Here is a 25753-nt window from a genome sequence, read left to right as displayed (position 1 = left end):
CTTGCGTTTCAGGCATAATTCTGATCATTCCAGCTGTGTATATAATATCAATGGTACATTTGGAACCATCCCATCTTGTAGCCTTGACTGTACATTTCTATGCATGTTTACATAGAAATAAGGGTGGGGCTCTTGCAATTTCTTATTTTTCCAATCTCAAATCAGTTCTCCACATTTCCATATCGGTAATGTGATACCTTGTTTTTAAAGTCCTCCTGAAAATTTCTCCTAATATACAGGTTTGTGTGCAATATTGCTCACTATCCACAATTTGGGAAAGCCTGTTTCTACTAAGACTTGTATATCCCCTAACATAAGGCATTTTTGTATGCAATATATGCATTTTTACCCTACCATATGCATTTTCTTTTTCTTTTTTACGAGTGTGACTTTAAAAAGTGTGACTTTAAAAGGATTGTGTTTTCAATCTCCGTATTGCTTCAGAAAGTGCAAATTTGCCTTTAAACCAAATCAAACTTATTCCCCATCCCTATTCAGAAGTAAGTTCCACTTTGTTCAGTGAGGCCTGCTTCCAGGAAAGATTGCAGACGCCCTTTTGCTTCGGCCTCGTTTAAATAAAAATAAAAATAATTAAAACGGTTCACCAGCAGTCATCTAAAGAAAACAGGTAAAGCATAAGGACATTTCCAGCCAAATAAGTAGGCGGCTGAAATTTTAATAGAGCACTTGGGATGCATGAGCTGTGGCCTGAGGGAAAACAAATGTTGACAACCAAGAATACTTAAAGAAATGAATCCCCAGAGACGGGGCTCAATGGGTGATAAATTGCCAGAAAGATTCCTCCTGAAAAGTAATATAAAGTATATAACCACATAATATGTTGGGGGGGGGGAAGGTTAGTGGCATTTTGATGCCTCCATATAATAAAACTATAAATGAATTATTGAAACAAGAACTGTTTGGCATACTTAACATAAGAGTATTAGAAGAAGGAAGATCATAGAATGGACAATATTGTGACGTGAAGGAGCTTTGTGTTCATGGACTACTTGTGAGATTCTTCCTTCCATAATTTACAGCTTGGCTGGATAAGGAAAACAGAAGTACGAATTTTAAAAATGTAACACAAAAGGGAAACCTGACTAGTGGGCGGATTAAAGCAAATGTGAAATGTGCTATGATGTAATCAACAAAAATGGCCGCCTGCTCTTAGGAAACTACCATTGTCCATCACCTCCGTGATTTGTGCAACACATTAGGAAAACACCCCCCCCTTTTTTAAAAAGGGAAAGAGTGTGTTCTTAGCTTGCAGATTCAGAAGCGGTTTTCCTGGTGGGCTAGAGCCACAATGCCTAGCATCCTGGTAACAGGTGGGAGGAAGAGGTGTGAGGGGGCTACCAGGGTCATCTAGTCCAACCCACCACAAAGCAGGAAGCTTTGTCCAATATGGGGCTCAAATCTATGAGATACAGTCTCATGCTTTAACAACTGAGCTAAGCTAGTGTTGCGGTTCCAACCCACCGGGATAGAAGCTTCTGTGCAGATTAAAATTTACCATCAATTAATCACCACTTTAATTGGCTGATCTAGCAATAATGAAAGTGTACGAGCCTTGTTTATATTGATTAATATAGAATAACATCATTTGTTTCTGCGTGTGAGCATGCAAACACACACACACACACACACACACACACGTACGTACACACACAGTAGTCTGACAATCTAAAAATAAAAATAAAAAATTCCTGGTGTCAGACACGTTAGACTAATTGGTGTTGAATCTGCCGTTAGCGGCATCCGCATTCCATCTAGTGAAAGCTTGGCTGCAATGCATTTACCAAGAAAAGATTTCATTCAGCGATTGTTCTGAAGTCTTATAAATACCCAAAGCCAGTTAAACAGGCTGCACCAATGAGCATAAAGAGAGAAAGGGAGAAAATCCTCTTAATTTTTATTTATTAAAATGGAGCTATTTTTACATATTTAAAATATTTTATATCCAAATTACAGGGTATTTAAAAAGAAAAACCAGATAAATACACAAAACTGGTAAAAATAAAAGCAGATCTCTCTCTCTAACTCAGTTTGGATCCGGTGCTAAACCATGATTTGGTGTTATGAGTGTTAGAAGGTTTGCATTCTTCTTCCTCCAGCACAGCCATGAAGGAGAGTTTGGGCATTTTTGTTCCATTTTTGATTAATTGCTGCTTATCATCCAAACCCAACAAACCGTGGTGAATTTTAACTATGGTTAGCTGAAACAGACCAACTTCAAACCATGGTTTAATAACCAAACGATGCTTTTAACAAACCTTAGTTTAGGGTTATGGCATAATGTGGTTGATCAAAACCTTCCAAGATCTCATCCTCATAACATTAACCATGGTTTAGCAATACATCCTAAACACTACCCTCACCTCCTCTATAGATACAGACCATGATTCAAAATATAGTCCAGGACTGTAGAATACCTGAGACTTCAATAGGTTTGTTTTCTACATGTTACAGAATTTTAACAGCTGTATGGAAAAATGGATTTGATCTCATATGCTGAGAACTTCTTTGGCTAGACATATTTCGGAAGAAGATTAAGGAACAGGTCCTTGCTGGCGGAAGTCAATGCTGATCTTCAGGTTCTTCCAAGCGAATGTCTGTTTGAGATGTCAAGAAGGACTCCCAGGTAGCAAGGCACTTAAAACAAGAGGGGGGAAATTAAATTGAAGTCTTGCAAACCTGTTCAAACGTCTTGATGTGCGAGTAATATAAAACAAGCAGTAGGGTGAAATGTTAGGACCCATTAATTTTCCTAAGGATAGCAACAATTTACGTCCATTTAAAAACCACGAGGAGTGATGAGCAGGGCCACAGCTTATTCTGACAAGTAGCTGCTTTGCCCATGTTCAGGAAATTGATTCCTGGTAACTGGCTGCTTATTTTAGGTACTTTTAACTTGAAAAGGTCTGCACTGATTATTACAGTCTTGATCACACTACAATAAAAGGTCAACGAATACTGGCTCTATGGATGGCAGCTCTTTAGGCGAAGGATATAAAAAAGCCAGCTTGCCTTCCTCTCAAAAGCACAGGGGCCTACCCCTTCTTTATTTACAGCTTTTACAAATTGCTCTTTAGTCATGAAGCACACAGGGTTCATTCACAGACCTGCTTGCCTTGTGCCTAGAAAGCACGGGTTCAAGCAGTTTTGCGCTTGTCCCGTGCTTTCTAGGCACAGATCTGAGTGGTTTTGCCCTTTTCCCTCTGCTCTTACCCAGAAAATTCGCTCTCTAATGCTAAATCAGAACAAACAGCAACTCATGGGAAATCCTATTGCTGTTTGGGCTAAACTGCGGGCTTTCCTGTTTGAATCTTTGATAGTCAATTGTGTGCACAAAAAGGAGAATCGGCTAGGCATGGAAACTGCGATTAATCTTGAACTGTTTTGAAAATAGATGAAAGAAGATACTGGGGGATATTTAGTAAGCAGGAAAATTAGTCAAAGTCTTAATAAAGAAGGACACTGAAAAATGATCAGGGCTTTTTTACAGCTGGAATTCGGCGCCTCTCAGATGGGAGCTGTTGCCATTGTAAGAGAACAAGGGAGATGTTCATGGTGAGTTCCAGCGCCATTATTTCTAGAAAAATAGCACTGAAAATGATTCTATGTAATCACATGGTATTATGATGAGGGCTGATCTGAAGATCTAAATAATTTTGATTGGTTCAGGATAATGATGTTGGGTTGCAACAGCTAAGATTGCTGTGATCCTTTGAGTGGTGAGCAGAAATCACGTGTCTAATAAGAAGCATTGCTTTCACTTGAAGCCGGCATCACTTTCTTTTGAGATTATGGGAGGGATGCCTCCAGTGTAAGAACGCTTTTAAATTTATCCAATGCGGGTGGCACTGTGGGTTAAACCACAGAGCCTAAGACTTGCCGATCAGAAGGTCGGCAGTTCGAATCCCCTCGACGGGGTGAGTTCCTGTTGTTCGGTCCCTGCTCCTGCCAACCTAGCAGTTCGAAAGCACATCAAAGTGCAAGTAGATAAATAGGTACCGCTCTGGCGGGAAGGTAAACGGCGTTTCTGTGCGCTGCTCTGGTTCGCCAGAAGCTGCTTAGTCATGCTGGCCACATGACCCGGAAGCTGTACGCCGGCTCCCTCGGCCAATAAAGCGAGACGAGCACCACAACCCCAGAGTCGGTCACGACTGGACCTAATGGTCAGGGGTCCCTTTACCTTTATCTTTACAAGGTGCAGAATTCAGCTTCTCATGAAACACTTTCTAAATTAAAGGCCAAGTTGGTTCCTAGCCCCGGTGGTTGTGAATACAGTGTAACCTTGGTTGTTGAACGCTTTGGAAGCCGAACAATTTGGAACCCAAACGCCGACAACCCGGAAGTGAATACTTCCATTTTCGAACATGCCTCGGAAGACTAACAGCTTCTGAGGCACATTTCTCCATTTTTAAAAAGGAATTTGCCGACCAGCAATTGTGCCTCAGTTGTCGAACTTTTCGAAGTTGACCCGTCTTCCGGAACGGATTGCGTTCGACAACCGAGGCTCCACTGTACAGGAGTTCAAAGTATTGCTAAGCAGATTGTTCTGTCTGCCCACCCCCCATCCCCTGTGGGCAATGATTCTGTGCTAATGATTTTGAATACAGAGGTGGCAGCAACTAAGAAATATACAACAGTGTGATCTTCCATGCATATAGTGGAGGTCCCAGTTGGATCACAGCCTCCAGTCCTTCTGACTGTAAAGACAGACTGTGGATCAATTTTACAGTAGCCACAACTGTGGAAAGGGCTGCAATGTTGTCATGGCTAAGGGAACACTTTACTGCTCTCCAGTCAACAGAATGGAGCGAAAACGCACTGCACTGGATCAGAAATTACTTCACAATTGTAAATACTTCATAGAACTTGCTGATGCACCAGACAGGATTATGGTGTGATTACTGCAGTTGCTAATGATCTTTAGGCACAGCTGCATGCAAAATTAAAACACTTTCTGGGTTTCCCCCTATAGCTGATGTTCTGGTTTATATGCTGTAAATTGCAATGATATTCCCATGCAATATGTCATTCCAGGCAAGCGTCTTTCATTTCGTTTTTTGGTCGTTATCCTTTCCCTGTGACCCAGAACAGTTTTATGAGTAATTAGATCCGTAAATTACAAATCCAATCCCACACGTTGAAATTAAACTCCGTCTTAACATTTTACACTCCTTTGGTGAGTTTGTGCTAAAGGACCTTTATCTGGAATCAACCACCTCCCCGCTCCGTGCTAAGGGAGTGGAATGGAATAATTTCAGAGTAGCTCAAATGAATGCCTCAAAAGTAATGTCACTTTTGCAGCTGATGTTTTTGCAGAAGAAAAGGCCTGGAGAGCCTGAGGCACAGAGACCTACTTTTGTATTCGTATGGTTAATTATATATCTTGTCAGCTGGAGCAGAGCTCTGATCTCCGACAACAAAATAAGCCACAGAAGGATCTGAATTTTGGAACACACATTTGGTTACATAAATGTGGATAAGCTTTAAAAATTGAATAACTTATGTAAGTAAAAGAGGCTCTAAATCTTTGTGTTGAAAGGCAGCGCTACACTGTTGCTTCAAAGGCGAGTCACTTACTGTGATTTTAATTTTAAAATGTCTTGCTTTGTCAGTTATAAATGAGAGCCGTTTTAATGTGCTTCTTTGAACCAATTCTGCTTCATACTTAAGCTGATGTCTACATAGTGTTCATCTTTGGTATTGCTTCTTCTTACAATGGTGCACCTGATTACTGCAATGGTTCCATATATTGCTACCTATCTATCTAGGGACACAAGTGGCGCTGTGGGTTAAACCACAGAGCCTAGGACTTGCCAATCAGAAGGTTGGCGGTTCGAATCCTTGCAACGGGGTGAGCTCCCGTTGCTCGGTCCCTGCTCCTGCCAACCTAGCAGTTCGAAAGCACGTCAAAGTGCAAGTAGATAAATAGGTACCGCTCCAGAGGGAAGGTAAACAATGTTTCCGTGTGCTGCTCTGGTTCGCCAGAAGCGGCTTAGTCATGCTGGCCACATGACCCAGAAGCTGTATGCCGGCTCCCTCGGCCAATAAAGCGAGATGAGCGCCGCAACCCCAGAGTCGGCCACGACTGGACCTAATGGTCAGGGGTCCCTTTACCTTATCTATCTATCTATCTATCTATCTATCTATCTATCTATCTATCTATCATCTATCTATCTATCTATCTATCTATCTATCTATCTATCATCTATCTATCTATCTATCTATCATCTATCTATCTATCATCTATCTATCATCTATCTATCTGTCTATCTATCTATCTATCTATCTATCTATCTATCTATCTATATCTAGTGTATATTGCTGGAGATATTGGATAGTACCTCCTGATCACCTGTCTCCCTGGCTTGGAAGTTTCTGCCCAGAGCTTCTGTCCTGTGGTCATGGAGAGCTGGGAGTCCCACAATCCTGACTTAGCAGATATAATAAACAAGGAGACAATGTCTGCCTCTGAGTATTCCTTAAGCTGTGACCCTTGAACAGTTAAGGATTATATGCCCATTATATATTGTCTTAACTCTAAGGGAAGGGTGTAGAACTTTACTCCGCCTGAGGGATGCAATCCTTCTTGTCCAACCCTTTAGGGCCTACATGCCAGCGGTGGATATAGCCAAGGGAAGCGGGTGGCGCTGTGGTCTAAACCACTGAGCCTCTTGGGCTTGCCGATCGGAAGGTCGGTGGTTCAAATCCCCATGATGGAGTCCCGCTGCCCTGTCCCAGCTTCTGTCAACCCAGCAGTTTGAAAGCACACCAGCGCAAGTAGATAAATAGGTACTGCTGTGGTGGGAAGCTAAACGGCGTTTCCGTGCACTCTGGTTTCCGCCACGGTGTCCTGTTGCACCAGAAGCGGTTTATTCATGCTGGCCAGATGATCCGGAAAGCTGTCTGTGCACAAACGTCGGCTGAAAGTGAGGTGAGTGTTACAACCCCATAGTCAGCTTTGACTGGACTTAACCTTCTAGGAGTCCTTTACCTTTACTTTACCTTATAGTCAAGGAAAAATGGATGTGGCTACTACCTCCTGCATATACAGGGGCCTCCCCACTCGCTTGCAATCAGCCCACACACGACTGCTGATGTGTGTGTGAGGCATCTGATCAAGGCCTGTATTTTAAAATGAGCTTAAAGATTTGCAAATGTTTTTATGCCAGGCAGAGAACCAGCTGGCTAAGGACTTTGGCAGATGTTTATCCTCCTGGACAAGGGCCCCCCTGATTTATGGCAGGAGCCAAAATTCTCAAAGTTCTAAAAGGGAATTACAGGCTGGGAGCAAAGGTTACATTGACCCTACATATTACAGAATACAATCAAGCTGAAAAAGCACTAATTAAGAGTTGGTAAATAGTAGGATTTATTGTTTAACAAAATATAATACAATGTGCCTCCCATTAGAGACTTTAGCCACATTTTCCTAAGGTTAAAGGGCAAGAGCTAATGGGAAAAGCAGCTGGCCAGGAAAGGGGGGTGTAAATTGAAGAGTTTTACATTGAAAAGGATCTATGTTAATGTATGAGATTTGTTGGCTTAAATGTAATTATGCAAAGGATTTAGAAATAAGAAATGTTAGATTCTTATGTTAGATTCTTATTTCATTGATGGTGTGTGAGAATGTGAACCCAAGATCTCTGTTTAAGACAAAATGTAAGACAGAATGAGCATCTGTTTTAGCCATCTATTTTGGAATGGAGGGGCAACAAGGGCAAAAGGTAATCTGGTAATTACGGTGACTTGTTAAGGCAAATGTAAGATATATGGCTACTTGTTTGCCATTTATGGATAGAAGGAAATATAGCTCTTTGTCTCCCATAAAAGGTAATAGGAAATGGGTGTATCTTTTATGATTGGTTCTAGCAAACAGCCAATAGGAATTTCAACCAGGCTGATTGGACAGAGGCAGCCAAAGGAGGAGCAAGGGGGCTGGGTTGAGGAAATATAAGTGCTGGCCATCAGGGCTGGAGCATGGGCAGAGCTTTGGTAACCATATACCACTGTGCCTATCATTTATTTGTCTGACAAATAAATTATTATTTTAATTTCTCTATTGCTGTGTTGAATATTTCATTCCAGCTAAGCGTTAACCACAAGCAGGGTGCTACATGTGTGCTGGTTTTGGTGCTGAAAGGAGACAGGGCAGGAGTGGAGCAGATTGGAACTGACTTGCATGTGTCCGCTGTCACACATGGCGACCCGGAACAGAACACCCATGTATGCAAGGATTCCCCTGTACTCACATGATTACATATGGTGGCCACCACCACGAAACTGCCCCTGCATATTTTCTTCTTGAAGTCATGCTCTCCCTGGCCCCCCCACTGTCCTGAGCTATTTTGTGTGGTGCTGGCAGTTTAGAACCTTGCAAGGAGAGCTTGATGAGAATCTCTGCTCAGCTGTGAAGACTCAACAGGGACCAGTCACTTTCATTCAGCCTAACATTCCTCCCAGGGTTGCTGTGAAGAGTGGGATAACCCTGTGTAGGTCACTCGGATGAAGGGCAGGTTATAAACCTTTTTTATTTAAAAAAACAATTGGGTTGAATCAGATTTCTGCATGTGCAAGGTGAAGTATGGGGACTCTAAAACAGAGCTGCAGTAGGTAGGGGGCACTGTTTAAAAATCAGAAGGAACCAGAAGCAGAAATCCATCATTGGGTATTACTTCTAAAGTTATTGCTACCCCACTCCTAAGGATGTTCCGTTCATGGGGTGTGTCTAGGAGCACAGGTGAGAGCTGAGTGCAGGGTTGACACTAAAGATGGACAAACTATCTCAGAAGCAGCATGGAGTGTCCACCACCAGAAGTTTAACACCCCATACACAGGCTGGGTGAGGGAAGCCAATGGGGTCTCAAACCCTCAGTGAGTTAGGGACTTACCCTCCATGTGAAGACAGGCAGGTTGAGTGGGCGAGACCAATAGTGGGCCCAGTGGCCAAGAAGGCAGTTTCTGCATGTGCTGTAGAGGGAAGTGAGGGGAAGGTGGGGCTCATCAACATGGGAAGGGAGCTCATCTAGGAGAAGGAAAACTCTGGTCCCAAACTTCCACTGCCTTGTGGGAGAAGAAGGGGCTAAGGAGTAAACCCTACACAAATCCGGAGTGGAGATCCTAAAATCGTTAAATGGCTCCTTGTACGCCTCCTTTGGCAACTCTTGCAGCCAAGCTGGGGCCAAATGTATTGCTCTCATTTCCTTTGGACCACATCAGCGAGGCTAAGAGGGAGTCTTGTCATCTGGGCAGCCTGGGACCTCCATACACACTTCTGGCCCCACACCCTAGGGAGGTCACTTCAGTGCTGCTAACGCAACAGTTTGACTTCACCCCCAGAGGCTCCCTCTGTTGTTTGTTTGAGACTGACAAATGCCAACAACCCCCAGGGCTGTGTACTCTCTCCTGTGCAAACGCCTCATTCTACAACATTCATCCCAGGCTATCATCTCTCCATGAAATGAGCAGTATATACAGGTAAGCCTTGCTTTTGAGTGCTACTGATTTCATCTCGACTTAAAACTGCTTGACACGTTTTTCTGGACGTACACCCCTTCCAGCAAGATGCTGCAATGGCTAATGAAGCTATCTCCCCCCAAAATGATGAATTAAACATTATAGATATGGAGCGCTATGGAGAACAGCAGAAAACTCATCTGTTCTTGTCGCAGGGGAAGCCCTGCTGATATGTGACAGTACAAACACAATAGTGGTGGTTACCTGCTGGTTTGTGAACAGCCTGCTGTTCTTTTGATTGTCAAGCAGGCTGAACTTGTGCATCCATGTTGTTTTTTTTATAATACCCACCACGGTGTGGGATTTGTGTGTGTGTCATGCACACGCACACACATTTAAAAGACACCTGCTACACAGCCTCTGAGGGATGCAGGCACAGCATTTGATTTCTCATTGTATGATTACTCCACACTTGGCAACTGGCAGCTGAATATCTGACTGATTACAATGAAAGGCATTGTGCTCTGCGAGGATACTGAAGTTCTGCCTGCGATGGTTCATTCATTGGTACATACAGGTTGCTGCTGTGTCACAAACCAGTCTGTGGCCTAGCTGCCTTTTTCACTGAGCCAGAGGGGCAAATTCTAGATTGGCTCCGGATGGGTGCAATTGACACTGATCAGCAGCTGGCTTCTTCTGCAAATATATATATAAAGTCAGTCTGCATGTTTTCAATCTTTGCATAGGGAAATGTCCACAATGCTAATGGTCTAAGTGGAGAATCATGCTCCTAACTCAGACATAAACAGGATTGTCGGCAATATGAGAAGGGCCAGCACACCGTTTCCCCAAACTTGTGTCCCCAGCTGTTTTAGGATTACAGTTCCTATCATCCCTGATCACTGGGGTGCAATGGTGTCCACCTGAGAGGTGTCAGAACTGAGTTTGAGTGATTTCTGGTGGGGGAAGGGGAAGCCTGGGTTGTACTGCTAGTAAAGGTAAAGGGACCCCTGACCATTAGGTCCAGTCGTGACAGACTCTGGGGTTGCGGCGCTCATCTTGCTTTATTGGTCAAGGGAGCCGGCGTACAGCTTCCGGGTCATGTGGCCAGCATGACTAAGCTGCTTCTGGTGAACCAGAGCAGCGCACGGAAACACCGTTTACCTTCCCGCCGGAGCAGTTCCTATTTATCTACTTGCACTTGGACGTGCTTTCGAACTGCTAGGTTGGCAGGAGCTGGGACCAAGCAACGGGAGCTCACCCCGTCACGGGCATTCGAACTGCCGACCTTCTGATCGGCAAGTCCTAGGCTCTGTGGTTTAACCCATAGCGCTACCCGCGTTTCTGGGGTTGTACTGCTAATCATTAAAAAAAATCTTATTGCTTGATAGTGCTAGCTGAAACTAGTGGGACATTTGCCACACACTCCAACAAAATGTTGATAGCATTCTGCATTGCTAGACCATCTTTAGGTAAAGGTAAAGGTAAAGGTACCCCTGACCATCAGGTCCAGTCGTGACCGACTCTGGGGTTGCGTGCTCATCTCGCTCAAGAGGCCGGGAGCCGGCGCTTGTCCGCAGACAGCTTCCGGGTCACGTGGCCAGCGTGACTAAGCCGCTTCTGGCGGACCAGAGCAGCACACGGAAACGCCGTTACCTTCCCGCTCCCCGCCGGAGAGCGGTCCCTATTTATCTACTTGTACTTTGAGGTGCTTTCGAAATGCTAGGTTGACAGGAGCTGGGACTGAACAACGGGAGCTCACGCCGTCGCGGGGATTCGAACCGCCGACCTTCTGATCAGCAAGTCCTAGGCACCGTGGTTTAACCCACAGTGCCACCTGCGGTTCCCAAGACCATCTTTAGGCACCCAGAATAGAATTCCACTACATGGCAAAAAAAAAGCTTAGGTATCAATAGTTATGCATAGGAGGCTGACTTTTATCAAATCATTGCTCCTTCCAACTTAGTATTGTCCACACTCTCCAATATTTCAGACAGGGGACATTTCCAGCTCTGGCTGGAGATGCCAGGACTGTTACAGTGACAACAAAGCCCTGCAACTCATTGTAAGTCATTTCGCTCTGTGCAGATCTGTTTGCAGGTACGCTCTGTGGTTGAAGTACTTCATACAGTGACAGCATTAATCTGGCTTAAGGAGGATAAGACGTGTTCTTCCATACTAGCTAAATGGGGCCTGACAGACTGGCAGCAAAAATCCTCAGGTAAACGTACCTAAGAAAGCATGTGGAACAACTCTGAGGTCACATCTTTACCCCAGACTTAACAAAGGGAAAACGTTTTAGAAATACTTGTGTGAGACGATGGAATCCAAGGCAATAAAAGGAACAAAACACAAAGCAAAGGGGCCATTCCAACCTCTTTGAATATCTCAGTGGGTCTGTGCCAAAGACATCCTTTTTTAAAAAATCTGTTTAATGTTTTACTGTGCTTATTGCTCTTAAATGTTTTTTGGATACTTTTAATTGCATTTAAATGCTTTAAATAGCATTTGTTTTTTCACTGGTGTGTTTGCCACCCTAGACTCCTTTGAGAGGAAGGAGAGGATATAAATTTAATAAATGAAAATGTAATAAAAGGGGGTGGGGGAGTGTCATCACCCAGAATACATGCCATGATTTTTGCATGCATTTGATACCAGCAGGTAAATGGAAGTGCAACATAGTGGCTAGGAGAATGAACCCTGAGTCAAGAAATCACTGGTTCAAATATCAGTCTACCTAAGAGGTCACTAGGTTTCTGTAGGCAAGGCTCAGCTCCCCATCTACACAAAGGGCACAATAAATTACGGTATACATGAGAAGGTTGACGGAGGGTTACAGAGACAGCACGTCTGTGAGACGCAGAGATGGGCAAGCCTGCTGAGGCTCTCCTCAGATTGGTGCAGGAGCCCTCCAAAGTTTCCTGGAAATAAATGGTGAAATCACAAATAAATTTCCCCAGCCATTCCTAAACTATCTTGGGAAAGTGTCGCTCTGTCCCCTTGCCAGCACCCCACCGCTGCCCGGGCACACGCTTTTCATCTTCCCTTCCCCTAGCATCACTGGCAACCTGGAAGAAAAGCAAAATAGAGCATTCCCCCCCTCCTTCTTTGTCACCCTGGCGAGATTCTGTGGGAGTATAGGTGACCCGTCGAAAGCAGGAGGTGGTGGGGAAGCCAGAAATTCCATTCCTGCTTGGATTTTGATCTAAGCCAAAGAAAAATGTCAAGGCATGTAGCATTCTCTCCTCTGTTTGAAGATAGTTCCCTGAGCCCCCAAAGTCTGATAATCTTTCCTGGCATGTGTGGTGTGTGGTGTAGTGTGGTGTAGTGGTTAAGAGCGGTAGTCACGTAATCTGGGGAACCGGGTTCGCGTCTCCGCTCCTCCACATGCAGCTGCTGGGTGACCTTGGGCCAGTCACACTTCTCTGAAGTCTCTCAGCCCCACTCACCTCACAGAGTGTTTGTTGTGGGGGAGGAAGGGAAAGGAGAATGTTAGCCGCTTTGAGACTCCTTAAAGGGAGTGAAAGGTGGGATATCAAATCCAAACTCTTCTTCTTCTTCTTCATGTCTAATGTGACAAACCTTTTTAAGGCAAGACTGGCGAACCTCTTTTTGGCCTGATCAGTGGGTGTGGCCCAGAGTCGATGCCTCTCATGCATACCATATATATATGCATATATACACACACACACAGAGAGATGCAGATCAGCTGAGGAAGGGATTAATATGCCTTAGCTCCTTCTCAAGTTATCAGTCTAACAGCCCAGTTCTGAGCAGTTGCACCAGCATATAAATGCTGGGAATGGGTTAGAGCAGATGTTGTTGGGACTCCAGCTCCCATTAGCCCCAGCTGGTTGGTGGTGATGGGAGCTGCCATATAACAACATCTGGAGAACCACAGGTTAGCCACCTTCAAATATCTTGAGAGCTGTGCACTGGCACTGCATCATAATAATACTGGAGAGTTGGTGCAATGGCGGGCATTGTAGGGAGGCCACTGTAAGAATTCACAGAGACTCAAAAGCAAATGCTTATGTTTGGGTTGCAGATCCTTTCTTTCCTCCTACGAAATTGCCTCAAGACCAGTCTGTGAACAGTCTAATAATTTTAGAGCACAACATTTGTATGACTAGCTTTGGGGCATGCATCTCTGATAGGAAAATCCAAAAGTCATGAGTGGATAGGAGGAAGCTAAGGAAATGTCAAGAAGCAGCAAAGCTTCAGATACGAGGAAGTGTTTTGATCTTGATTTATAGGAGCAGATTGCCAATGCCCCGTGCCTCTCTTAGACAAATTTAAACAGTTCTGATAATCAAGAGCTCTCTCTTTCTAATTACATTATGTTGAAAGCATTTGTAAATCCAGCACTGAGAGGTCAGATGAAAGCCATTCATATTAGGGAAAACCCATATTAGAATACAACAAGGTATAGAGACTCTCTCTCTCTTTTTAAAGGAACTAATTAATATGGTGCTCTCAGTCAGAAAATATAGCATGGCTCCTTTTCAAGGTTGTTAAGGAGGAGAAAAAAAAGAGCTGTGCCTTGTATGGCAATTTCATTTGTTCAAAGGCTCCATTCAATTGGTTTTATTTACAAAGAAAACTAGTTAAACTTACTTATTTCTGCAAAAAGCTCTTAGATGGCATGGGGGTGCCACATTAAGGTTTTCTGTGGATCAGGTCCTTAGCATTTTGCAGCAAACATTAGACATCCATGTAAGACATTCATAATTAGATATCTTTTATGATATACTCCTTATTGCAGTGGTCACATCTGACCATCACACTAAACCACAGTTTACTGTGACCTGCAGGAGCAGAGACAAGCTGCAACAAGCCTTGAGCTTTCATGCTCCTCTCTCCTCGTGTATGGCTGGTTGGAGGATCTCAGAAGCTTTTAATTTCACTTTTGGTTAATCTAGTTTGCCGTGTTGCCTGGTATGACAAATTGTGGCTAATGTAAACATCTGGTCAGTTTCCAACAAGCCTACTCCAAACTGAAGCTGGCTTGTTAAAACTAATTCATACCTAAGGTGAACCATAATTCCAGGAGCAAATGGCACGGCAAACTTTAGTCAACTAAAAGTGGAAGCAAAGGTTTTCACACTCCTCCTCTAGGCTGCATGGGAAGAAGAGAGGGGAGATGAGGTGCATGCGAGTTTGAGGCTTCCTGCAACTTGTCCCTGCTCATATTTGTCACGCAGAACCATAGTTTAGTGTGATGTGCGAATGCAGCCAATGGCTTTAAGAAAATAAAACAAGTGTGACCCTCTATTAGTCTCCCCCCCTTGCCCTACCCCAGTGTCTTTAAAACAGCTTGACATTCATAAGTTTAATAAGCAAAACTTTTTTTATTGTATGGAGATAAAGGTAAAGGTAAAGGGACCCCTGACCATTAGGTCCAGTCATGGCTGACTCTGGAGTTGTGGCGCTCATCTTGCTTTATTGGCCGAGGGAGCCGGCGTACAGCTTCCGGGTCATGTGGCCAGCATGACTAAGCCGCTTCTGGCGAACCGGAGCAGCACACGGAAACGCTGTTTACCTTCCTGCTGGAGCGGTACCTATTTACTTGCACTTTGACGTGCTTTCAAACTGCTAGGTTGGCAGGAGCAGGGACCGAGCAATGGGAACTCACCCCATCGCGGGGATTCGAACTGCCGACCTTCTGATCAGCAAGTCCTAGGCTCTGTGGTTTAACCCACAGCGCCACCCGCATCCCTGTATGGAGATAAGAGATAGTTTAATTTGCCTGATCTCTTCATGCTGGGTTGCTGTTTAAGGAAAAGGAACAGGTCCAATAAAAGAGGTGGCAGCTCTACCTTGAAGCTGACACTAACTTCCATCTCAGCCACACCAGTTTAAATTTGGCCTACTGATTAATCAACTAAAGCGCTCAGTGATGGATCTACTATTCAAATCTTGCCGTCTTCTTCTACACAGCCCCAGAAGGCAATGTTTTCCTGTCTTAAACGCTTTCAGCTCTCTTGAAGCAAGATAAATACATGCTTCCATCCTTACACTTTGTAAAACAAGACTGCCCTCTGTTGACCGTCAGCTCAGAAGCAGTTGGAGCTCATAGCAGCTAACTGAAAGGCCTATGTCGGAACATAAAGCTGCATTGCAAATGGTTTCTTTTCTTAGTGAACTGTACAGAGAAAGCAAACAATCCCACAACGCTTTTCTAAAAGTGCGTCTTACCTGTTCATAATAGTGGATATTATTTTCTGCAACATCGCAAAAAGCCAGTTTCATGTCAAGACGCATACTTTCTTTCCATCTATCCCAGTCAGCTTTCAGAGCATTATTGGCGCACTCTACTTTATCTTCAAGTTTTCCAATCTCTTCTGATAGCTAGACCAAGCAAACAAACAAAATCATACTAAGTAACAGAGGGTGAAATCCCAATCAAGAACTCGGTAATGGAAACTTTGTTAGCATCAAAGCAAGGTCTTTGTTGCACTTCTAGAATGCAGATGCAGGCAAGAGACCTTTTCTTTTGGCTGCAATTTTTAAAAACCCAATCTATTTTCCAGCAAACTCGGGTTCTTTGGAAGGTCAGTGGTGGCTGACAAGTTTCCCTGAAGAACTGCTTGCCTATTGCATTCATGAATGAATTTCATGTCATTCGTAGCTGTGGTATAATGAGTTAGCTTTGTTCCTTCTTACCAGGTAACACAAAGCAACTTATACCCCAAAATAATAAAAACCTAAGAACACAGCAGTGCAGGAAGAAAGAGAAATAAAAACACGGCTAAACAAAAAGGCAGGACCAAATTTCCTGTGCCACTAAAAGAGGAAGTGCCACTTTTCATGCTAAGTACTAAAAGCCCAAGGAAAAAATAAAGAGTCTTTGGTGCCTCTGCTTTACTGGTAATGATTTTTCCCCCCTGGAGTGTAATTCAAACATTCAGTAGCCATCATTCTTCCCTTAATGTGCCCCTCAACTTTCCCCTTTCTCTTCCAGACTGTGGCACTAACTGGAAGAGAGAAAAGGGTCACGTTTTCTGAGCAGGGTGCAGTCACATGGCCATTTTCAAAGTATGCCACAGCTGAGCGAGTTTGGACATTAAAATGATTTTTTTTAAAAAAAGAAATAAATGAAGAGGACCCCTGTGCCACCTCCTCTCATTGCAAATTAAAGAACGCTCCCCAAATCCTTGCCCCAAACATAAGCTTTTCACCCTAAGATCTTGAGGGGAGGCTTTCCTGCCCCAATGGAGAATTTTCACTAGACTTCTTATCATTTCCTCTCGTTTCCCTCCCTCTTCTTTCCTCCTCCTTTCCTTTTTTCCTCTTCCTCTTTTCCTCTATGTTTTTATTTTATTTAGATTAATGTTGGATAAGAAAGATATCTGGTATTAAGGTTTATATCTATCTCTCTTTATAAGCGCTAATAAAATTTATTCAAAAAAAGAGAATGTTCACTACAGACTAATACGCACACAAACAAATTTCTTTCTTTCTCCGACTGCTTCAGCAAGACTGGAAACCAAAGAGATGTTGACACCTTTAAACAATTCTGGAATGGAGCTAAAGCAACTTGTGCATCCCTAAGATTTCTGGCTGTTGTAGAAAAAAAAGCTGACGACTCATGTTGGCCTCAGGTTTCCATGACAGGGATATATATATCTTTGGGAGCTTATAGTGGTCATTGGGAGTAACCATCATTACATTTTTGCTGCGCTGACTTCCTGGTGGTTGCCATAGTAACCACCTTGCTGCACCCACTGCAGACAAGCTGCAATTACTTCCTGGTCGATTCTTGTTTACTGCCATGTAAGTTGACCAGGGCTCAGGTACCTTTAGCAGTGATGTGTAAGAGGCATTTTTTGGGCAGGCGACACTTGTTGTGTCATAGAGCTGCTGAGATGAAGTGCACCTGCCAAAATGCTGTCTTCTCCACAGCTGTTCAAAGTACGGAAGCCCAGTTCCCATTCCTATTCTACCCAATTGCTTTATTGCAGTGTCAGGTTTGTATCTATCATCTATCTATCTATAATATATATCTATAATTTTTATTAAATTTTATGTTTTACAATTTAAAATACTCATTTAAACATCCTTAAAATATCAATGACTTCTCTTTCCATGGTTCATTTTGCATATCATATATCCCTGCATATTTTACAAAAACTAAACCATTCAGTATTCCATTACTGCATCATCAAAACTTATTTACACTGTTGTATTTATCTTAATGCTGTCAACGTTTTCAGGTATACATATTCCCACCCCACATATATTCAATAAACATTTTCCAATCTTCTCTAAACGTTATGTTCTTCTTGTTCTCTTATTCTATATGTTAAGTCTGCGAGTTGTGCATAGTCTGTCAATTTAAGTGGCCATTCTTCTTTAGTTGGGACCGCACTCATTTTCCATTTTGGGGTTAACAAAACATGGGCTGCAGTAGTAGCATACATAAATAACCTTTTTTGACACCTGGGAATTTCAGTCTTAATTATCCCCAACAAAAAGGACTCTGGTTTTTTGTGGGGGTAGGGGTGGAAAGGACTTTTAAACATTTTTTTACAATTCATTGTGGATTATTTCTCAATACCCTTTTACCCTTTTACAAGTCCAGGGTTTGTATCTACCTCTTAGGTTGATGGGACTTGGGAGTTCCACATGTGGAGGGCCACAGGTTGCCCATCTTTGGTATGCACCAGTGTTTCCCAAACTCGGGTCTCCAGCTGTTTTTGAACTACAGTTCCCATCATCCCTGACCACTGGTCCTGGTAGTTAGGGATGATGGGAGTTGTAGTCAAAAACAACAACTGGAAACCCAAGTTTGGGAAACACTGGTATACACAATACTGAGCCAATTGAGGGGCCAACTGGGTATAAAGCAGCTTCATCGGTTCCTCCTTAGTTTAACCCCTTCAGTTCTGTCTTCATGTAACCCTGAGAGGTAGGTTAGGCTGAGAGAATGGGTCTAATACAGGATTTCCTATTGACCTTCTTGGCTGAGTAGGACTGTGGACTCGGATCTTTTTGGACCAAGTCCCACGTTCTTTCTGAACTTGCAAACCTGCTCTTAAAGGAACCGTTTGCAACAAAGGGTCAGGAAAGGGGCAATTCACAGCTGGCCAAAATTATGCACTTCAGCTTGGAAGCTATTGCTATTTATCACATGGCCTATCGGATGAGATCCATTTTTCAGTCTTAGAAACGACTGCCAAAACTGTTCCCGGTCCCAATCTCCTCCCTCTTATCAGGCGTCACAGCTGACTTCCCTGCAGGAAAGAATCGATGTCCCCTATAAAGACCAAGCGTTCTAGCCTTTTGTCAGCGCTAATGACCTGTTTGTGATTCCATTTCTCTGGCACAACTACTCTTCGCATTACATTCACGCTCATGCCACTCACTGTCAACATAATTTCTGGGTATCCGCTTTCAAAGGCAAGCTCAACCGGACAGTTGTGTTGTGCTCATTAAGGTCGATGAAAGCGCTGCCTACGAGAGAGAAAGGGGCGGGGGGTTGCTGAACAGAGCCATATTCCGTTCTGCACAGCAACCAAGCATCTACAGAACCGGTTTTCGTGTACCCCAAACAAAGTCTTTCCTCGTCATGCAACTGTGCTACGGATTGGGAAGTCGCTGCCAAATTTTATTAGGAGGCCGTTCACAGCCTCAGCTCCCCATCTGCAAATTCATGGATAAGAATCATTTTTATATGCAGTGCTTTCCCCCCTAAAAAAAATATGTTTAGGGGTACTCTCATTTTCCTGTTTGTTTGTTTGTTTAGTCGTGTCTGTCTCTTCGTGACCCCATGGACCAGAGCACGCCAGGCACTCCTGTCTTCCACTGCCTCCCGCAGTTTGGTCAGACTCATGTTTGTAGCTTCAAGAACACTGTCCAACCATCTCGTCCTCTGTTGTCCCCTTCTCCTTGTGCCCTCCATTTTCCCCAACATCAGGGTCTTTTCCAGGGAGTCTTCTCTTCTCATGAGGTGGCCAAAGTATTGGAGCCTCATCTTCACGATCTGTCTTTCCAGTGAGCACTCAGGGCTGATTTCCTTCAGAATGGATAGGTTTGATCTTCTTGCAGTCCATGGGACTCTCAAGAGTCTCCTCCAGCATCTACTCATATTGAAATACTGCCCCTCAATGAGGCCAAACTTAGATTCACAAAATGTTTAGGGGTATGCGTACCCCCAGAAAAAAGTGCTGTTTATATGATTTCTTTTTTGTTGGGGGCAGGAGTGGAAAAAAAAGACACCCCATATTTTGAATACTTGAAAGACAGATAGGCAACACAGAATAATAGAACTGTAGGGTTGGAAGGGACCCAAGGGTCATCTAGTCCAAACCCCTGCAATGCATGTGGCTCTCCAGATGTTGTTGGACTCTGGTTCTCATCAGCCCTATCCATCATGGCCAGAGAGGACATGTCAGGGACTGGCTGGATGAGGAGGAGTGGTGGAAGCCGCCTGGCCAAGAGCCCCATGAGGCTGCCTCCCAGGAAGAACTTGGAGAGTAGTTTGATCCCAGCCACTGGCCAGACAAGAAGCAATTGCACAAAGCTTTGTTTTCTCCTCCCTGTCAGAAAAGAACACACAGATGCCACAACACTAAAAGCCCGCTCCAGTCCTAGCATGCTTTGCTGCAGAGGCAAAGCTTCTAAAGGTGGCACAATTTGGCCTCTGCCATCAGAGAAGAGACCAAGGGCCGCAGGAATAATAATAATAATAATAATAATAATAATAATAATAATAATAATAATAATTTATTATTTATACCCCGCCCATCTGGCTGGGTTTCCCCAGCCATTCTGGGTGGTTTCCAACACAATATTAAAATACAGTAATGCATCAAACATTAAAAGCTTCCCTAAACAGGGCTGCCTTCATATGTTGTCTAAAAGTCTGGTAGTTGTTGTTCTCTTTGACATCTGGTGGGAGGGCGTTCCACAGGGCAGGTGCCACTACCAAAAAGGCCCTCTGCCAGGTTCCCTGTAACTTGGCTTCTCGCAGTGAGGGAACTGCCAGAAGGCCCTCGGCGCTGGACCTCAGTGTCCGGGTAGAACGATGGGGGTGGAGACGCTCCTTCAGTGCCTCCCGGGAAGAATGCCATGGCAAGCAGGAGACCAACCTGACTCCAGCCATCGTCTTGAAAATGAATGGTGCAGGGAATTTCCTTTCCTCATCCCAGCCAGCTCCAACCACCCTCATCCACAAATCTAAGTGACCGAGGTGGGATTTGGGGGAGACATGGCTTCTTCATTGCTCCAGAACCATATAGAGCTTCATACACAAAGCAGTAAAGCAATTGGAAAGAAATCAGCAGCCTACTTGTGGACGGAAGAATAGGCATCTGATTGGCCACTGTGTGAACAGAACGCTGGACTAGATAGGCCTTTGTTTCTGATGTTCTTGTATGGTCATCACGCCTAATGTGAGCAAGATGTGTTCTGCTTTTTTAACTGACGGAAGCTCTGCTGTCTAATGACTGTGTGACAGGCAGGTGTTGACAGGTGAAGCTTTTAGTCACTGGAGAATGACTGTCCCTCAACTACTCTGTGATTGTGAGTTCCATTGCACGCTATCATGGTTAAGACAATTTGGTGGTTTTGTGGAGCTTGATCACTGACCGCTCGTTTCACTCTGCTCCCATCTCTGCATCCCTGGAGAAATTTTGCAAGTCACAACAAAACTCTTTTACATTCCCCCTTATTCCTCAGATGTCTGGCCTGAGCAGCAACCTGCAGATTCATGACATGATTTCGATTTAGACAAATGCCAGCGACAACTTAGGGCTACAATGGAACACCCTTGCAGAAATGATACTTGTTTTTACCCGAACTCATTTTGCTTCCCTTGCCATTTTTCTGATGTTTTGTCCAAGCAAGAATCTCCACATTACCTTAGGACAAATCGGATGACAATTCTATCAGAAAGTGTTTTGTGTGTGTGCGCACGCTCAAGATAAAAATCTGAGATACAAGACCAGTACTGTGACATCATCTCTCTTTTGAGCACAGACTAGCAAACTGTACCTCCTGAATTGTTTCCCTCACAATAAAAGATGTAGTTGCTGGAGTGTGGAACTTAATTGGAAGCCAAGGTTCAAATCCATTGTTCCTGAAATGTGATTAGCTTGCAAACATGCGGGGAGGAAGAGGGATGGCAGCTAAGAGGGGAAGTTTGCATTCTTTTTCCAGACACCATCTGTAGATGGGAGGGGGCAGTTTCCAACGATGCACTTTTACATCCTTCCACAAAATTTGACTTAACAGATATCATCATTCAAGAGGTTCGTAAGATGTCATGGTGAAAGGAGAAAGTGGTCTGCTAAGTATGTTCAAGATCAGCACACCAAATTCCTACAGCAGTACCTTGGTTCTTAGATGCCTTGGTACTCAAACAACTTGGAACCCAAACACTGCAAAGCTGGAAGTAAGTGTTCTGGTGTGCGAACTTTTTTCAGAAGCCGAATGTGCTCCATTTTGAGTGTTGTGCTTCCGTTTTGAGTGCCACACTTCCGTTTTGAGTGTTACTCTGTCTGTCTGTTTTTGCTCTTTATTTTGCATTTTTTTTTCGCGGCTCTTTTTTGTTTTGTTTTTGTGACTGTGTGGAACCCAGTTCAGCTACTGATTGATTGTGTGACTGCAGTACATTGTGTATTGCTTTTGTTTTATGGATCAATGGTCTCGTTAGATAGTAACATTCATGTTAAATTGCTGTTTTAGGGGTTTGTTTTTAAAAGTCTGGAATGGATTAATCCATTTTGGATTACTTTCTATGGGAAAGCGCGCCTTGGTTTTGGAACGCTTTGCTTTTGGAACAGATTTCTGGAACGGATTAAGTTTGAGAACCAAGGTACCACTGTAAAGACACCACAATTTCTACTCAGCCCCATTCCAAGAAAACTAAACACTGGAACCCCTGGAGTCTTTCACCACTCAGAGATAGGAGGGCTTACAACAGCATAAGGGAAAGATAGAGTGTTGGGGCAGGAGCTGTAGATCAGTAGGCTCAGTCCCTAGCTATTTCCAGTTTAAAGAGTCATTGTAGGAAAGATCTCCGTCAGTGATCCTTGAAGACCTCTAGCAGTAAAATTCGACAGTATACTGAGCCAGAGGGATGCATCCCAGGAAGGCTGGGCCCTGGTGCAAGCCCTTTGCCATCGTGTTTCATTAGCACAGTTATGTGATGCGACGGCATCAATTTTTTAATTACAGCAAGAAGTACCCCATTATTATTTAGCAATGGTTGGAATACTCACCAGATCATTTTCTGCCTTTTTATTATATAGAGTGTCCACTTTGGAATCCAGCTCTGCTTGTATGTGGTCTCTTCTTTTCAAAACCCCCTGAATTGCAAAACAGGAGAGAGAGAAAGAGAATGAGAGAAAGAATGAGAGAGAGAGAGAGAGAGAGAGAGAGAGAGAGAACGGAGCAATGTTTCGTCCAGTTAAATACCGTATTTTTCGCTTTATAACACGCACCCGACCATAACACGCACATAGTTTTTAGAGGAGGAAAACAAGACAAAAAATATTCTAAACGAAACAGTGGGTGTATGATTTTTGTGGTTCATGCTGTGGCCACAGACATGTGATCTGATGGTGAGTTTGGGGTAGCCCAATGCAAAAATCCTGAGGATCCATGTGGATCCATGCTTTATAACCACGTTTTTGCACCACTGCGGCCCCAAGCAACAGTGGGTGCGTGATTTTTTTGGTGCAAGCTGTAGCCATGGACATGCTATGTGATCTGATGGTGAATTTGGGGTGACCCAGTGCAAAAATCCTGAGGATCCATGTGGATCCGTGCTTTGTAACCACGTTTTAAGTGGGGAGGGAAGGAAAAGCACTCAAGGGACAAGGAACACGCGTGGGGTGGGTGGAGAAGGATACTGTTAATAATGCAGAAGAGGGGTATAAGAGGAGAAGGCTCCTCTCCTCTCCCGCTTTGCTCCTTTAAAGCAAGCAGGCTCTCTGTCCCTCTCTCCTCCCCACTCAGTGGCTCTTCTCCCGCTTTGCTGTTTCAAAGCGAGCCATGGAGGAGGGAAGGAAGGGGAACCATGGATCCTCTGCTCACGACTGCAGCAGATCCCCCCGTCATCCGTAGGCATTCACTCCATAACACGCACAGAAATTTCCCCTTACTTTCTAGGAGGACAAAAGTGAGTGTTATGGTGCAAAAAATACGGTAACTTATGAAAGGGAGCTCCCAACGAATATTTTCATTAGAAACTTAGAAGAAGGTGGATACAGACATTTCCGTCTCTTGTACTATGAAATTGGCAGATTCACTACAGATAAAGGAAAGTACACAATGCATATTTAATTTAAGGAATCTGCTGCCAAAAAAAAATGTGATAATGGCTGCTCACTTGAACTTTTTAAAATGAGCACTAGACAAATCCATTGAGGATACATCACATGGCAGCATACTCTGTCTCCATCAATTGGACAGGGGACTAAAAGCTACTGTGAGGCTGCCTCTCAGGAGAAACAGTGGAGAGCAGCTTGATCCCAGCCACTGGACAGACAAGAAGCAATTTCACAAAGCTTCCCCCACCCTCGTCAGAAGAAAACAACAGCCAGCTCCAACCATCAGCTTCCCAGGGAGTGCAAAGCTGAAGGGAAGCACATTTTGGCCTCTGCCGTCAGAGAAGAGACCGAAGGCCGCAGGGAAGCTGCACCCAAAGTCTCCCGGGAAGACTGCCATGGCAAGCAGGAGACCAATCTGGCTCCAGCCATCGTCTTGAAAATGAATGGCGCAGGGAGTTTCCTTCCCTCATCCCTTCCAGAAAGAACACGCTGCTCCAGCCTTTGTTTTCCTCTCCCCTCCTCATCCCCTTTTCCTTATCTATCACATTCATTAGACTGTAAGCACATGGGTTGTGACTGCCTTATTTTTAATCTCTGCAGAGTGCTTATACTTTGAGGCACTTTAGGGGGCTAAGGTAAAGGTAAAGGTACCCCTGCCCGTACGGGCCAGTCGTGACCGACTCTGGGGTTGCGCGCCCATCTCGCTTAAGAGGCCGGGGGCCAGCACTGTCCGAAGACACTTCCGGGTCACGTGGTCAGCGTGACAAAGCTGCTCTGGCGAGCTTGCACCAGTGCAGCACATGGAAACGCCATTTACCTTCCCGCTATAAAGCGGTACCTATTTATCCACTTGCACTTAGGGGTGCTTTCGAACTGCTAGGTGGGCAGGAGCTGGGACCGCAGACGGGAGCTCACCCCGCCGTGGGGATTCGAACCGCCGACCATGCAATCGGCAAGTCCTAGGCGCTGAGGTTTTACCCACAGTGCCACCCACATCCCACCCGCATTAGGGGGCTATCTTGGGGCAAAATCCAAACCAACAGGGTGGTACGGAGCGGCAGAACCTTCCCCTGATATCCACAGTTCCCTAACATGTATAAGGAGAGTTTGAGTAACAGCAGCAGAGCTGCTTCAAAGCAAACACTCCCCCCCCCCCTTATGCCTAAAATGGCTATTCAGGGCTACATTCTCAGGTGAATCCTGCCAAGTTGTATACAGATGCCATATATTTTGAGCAATTTTTCCTCTACTGCTGTGGAGGCTTCTACCTCCAATTTTCCTTTGATAGCTGCACAATCAGATTGGCCACAAGAATATACAGTACACAACACACACACACAAACACACACAATTGCAGGCAGAATGGAGCTTTTCAAATTGTCCCCTTTGCTTTGAAAACGCTATGCCATTCCTGGTAAGTACCCTATAAGTAGAGGGGGTTCAGTTGTGATGAAAGCATATTGGATGTGATTCAGAGAAAAACAGACACATCAAAGTTCTCTTCATGCCACTGGAGTTTAAGCGCGTTTTACTCTGAGCTGCAGACCCACAAGCTCTGGCCCACCTTCCAGATAATCTTTTGCTTCTGATTTTCTCTCGCTAGAAAACAGTTATTGTGCATTGCTGCTCAAGAGAAATTGTACATCAGAGGTGGTGTTGAGGCTGGCAACCTTTAAGAGGTGAGAAAGTGAGGAGGGGAAGGCAGTTTTCCACTCAAGATGCTGACTACGGCAACAGAAAACAGCACCCTTGAAACAAAGGTAAGGATTTTGCTCAGAGGAAACTTGAAGATACAGACAACCAGGGCTTTTTTTCAGCCATAAATCACCAGAATTCGGTTCCGGCACCTCTCAGGTGGGGACCATTGCCATTGTAAGAGAACAAGGAAGGCGTTTATGAAGAGTTGTTGTCGTTGTTGTTGTTATGATGATGACGATGATGATTAAACAACAACAATATTTTTTATTATTTATATCCCACCTATCTGGCTGGGTATCCCTAGC

At 44.2% G+C, this 25753-nt stretch overlaps 1 protein-coding gene across 2 annotated transcripts in view; it reads right to left on the bottom strand.

The window, feature by feature from the left end:
* Window positions 1–1903: 1903 nt before the first annotated feature.
* Window positions 1904–25753, bottom strand: part of SNX7 (sorting nexin 7) — a 49340-nt gene continuing 25490 nt past the window's right edge. The window contains exons 7-9 of one of the 2 annotated variants that reach the window (XM_053391742.1): window positions 22698–22784; window positions 15670–15822; window positions 1904–2655 (exon numbers count right to left, since the gene is read on the bottom strand). In XM_053391742.1, the coding sequence (XP_053247717.1) occupies window positions 2581–2655; window positions 15670–15822; window positions 22698–22784 (315 nt within the window). In that variant the 3' untranslated portion in view covers window positions 1904–2580. Of the gene's footprint in view, window positions 2656–9219; window positions 10168–15669; window positions 15823–22697; window positions 22785–25753 lie in introns of those variants that run through there. The other variant, XM_053391743.1, reaches the window with a different exon arrangement.

The sequence above is a fragment of the Podarcis raffonei genome, chromosome 6, assembly GCF_027172205.1.
Source record: "Podarcis raffonei isolate rPodRaf1 chromosome 6, rPodRaf1.pri, whole genome shotgun sequence".
NCBI lineage: Eukaryota > Metazoa > Chordata > Lepidosauria > Squamata > Lacertidae > Podarcis > Podarcis raffonei.
This window is presented reverse-complemented; position numbering and strand designations above follow the sequence as displayed.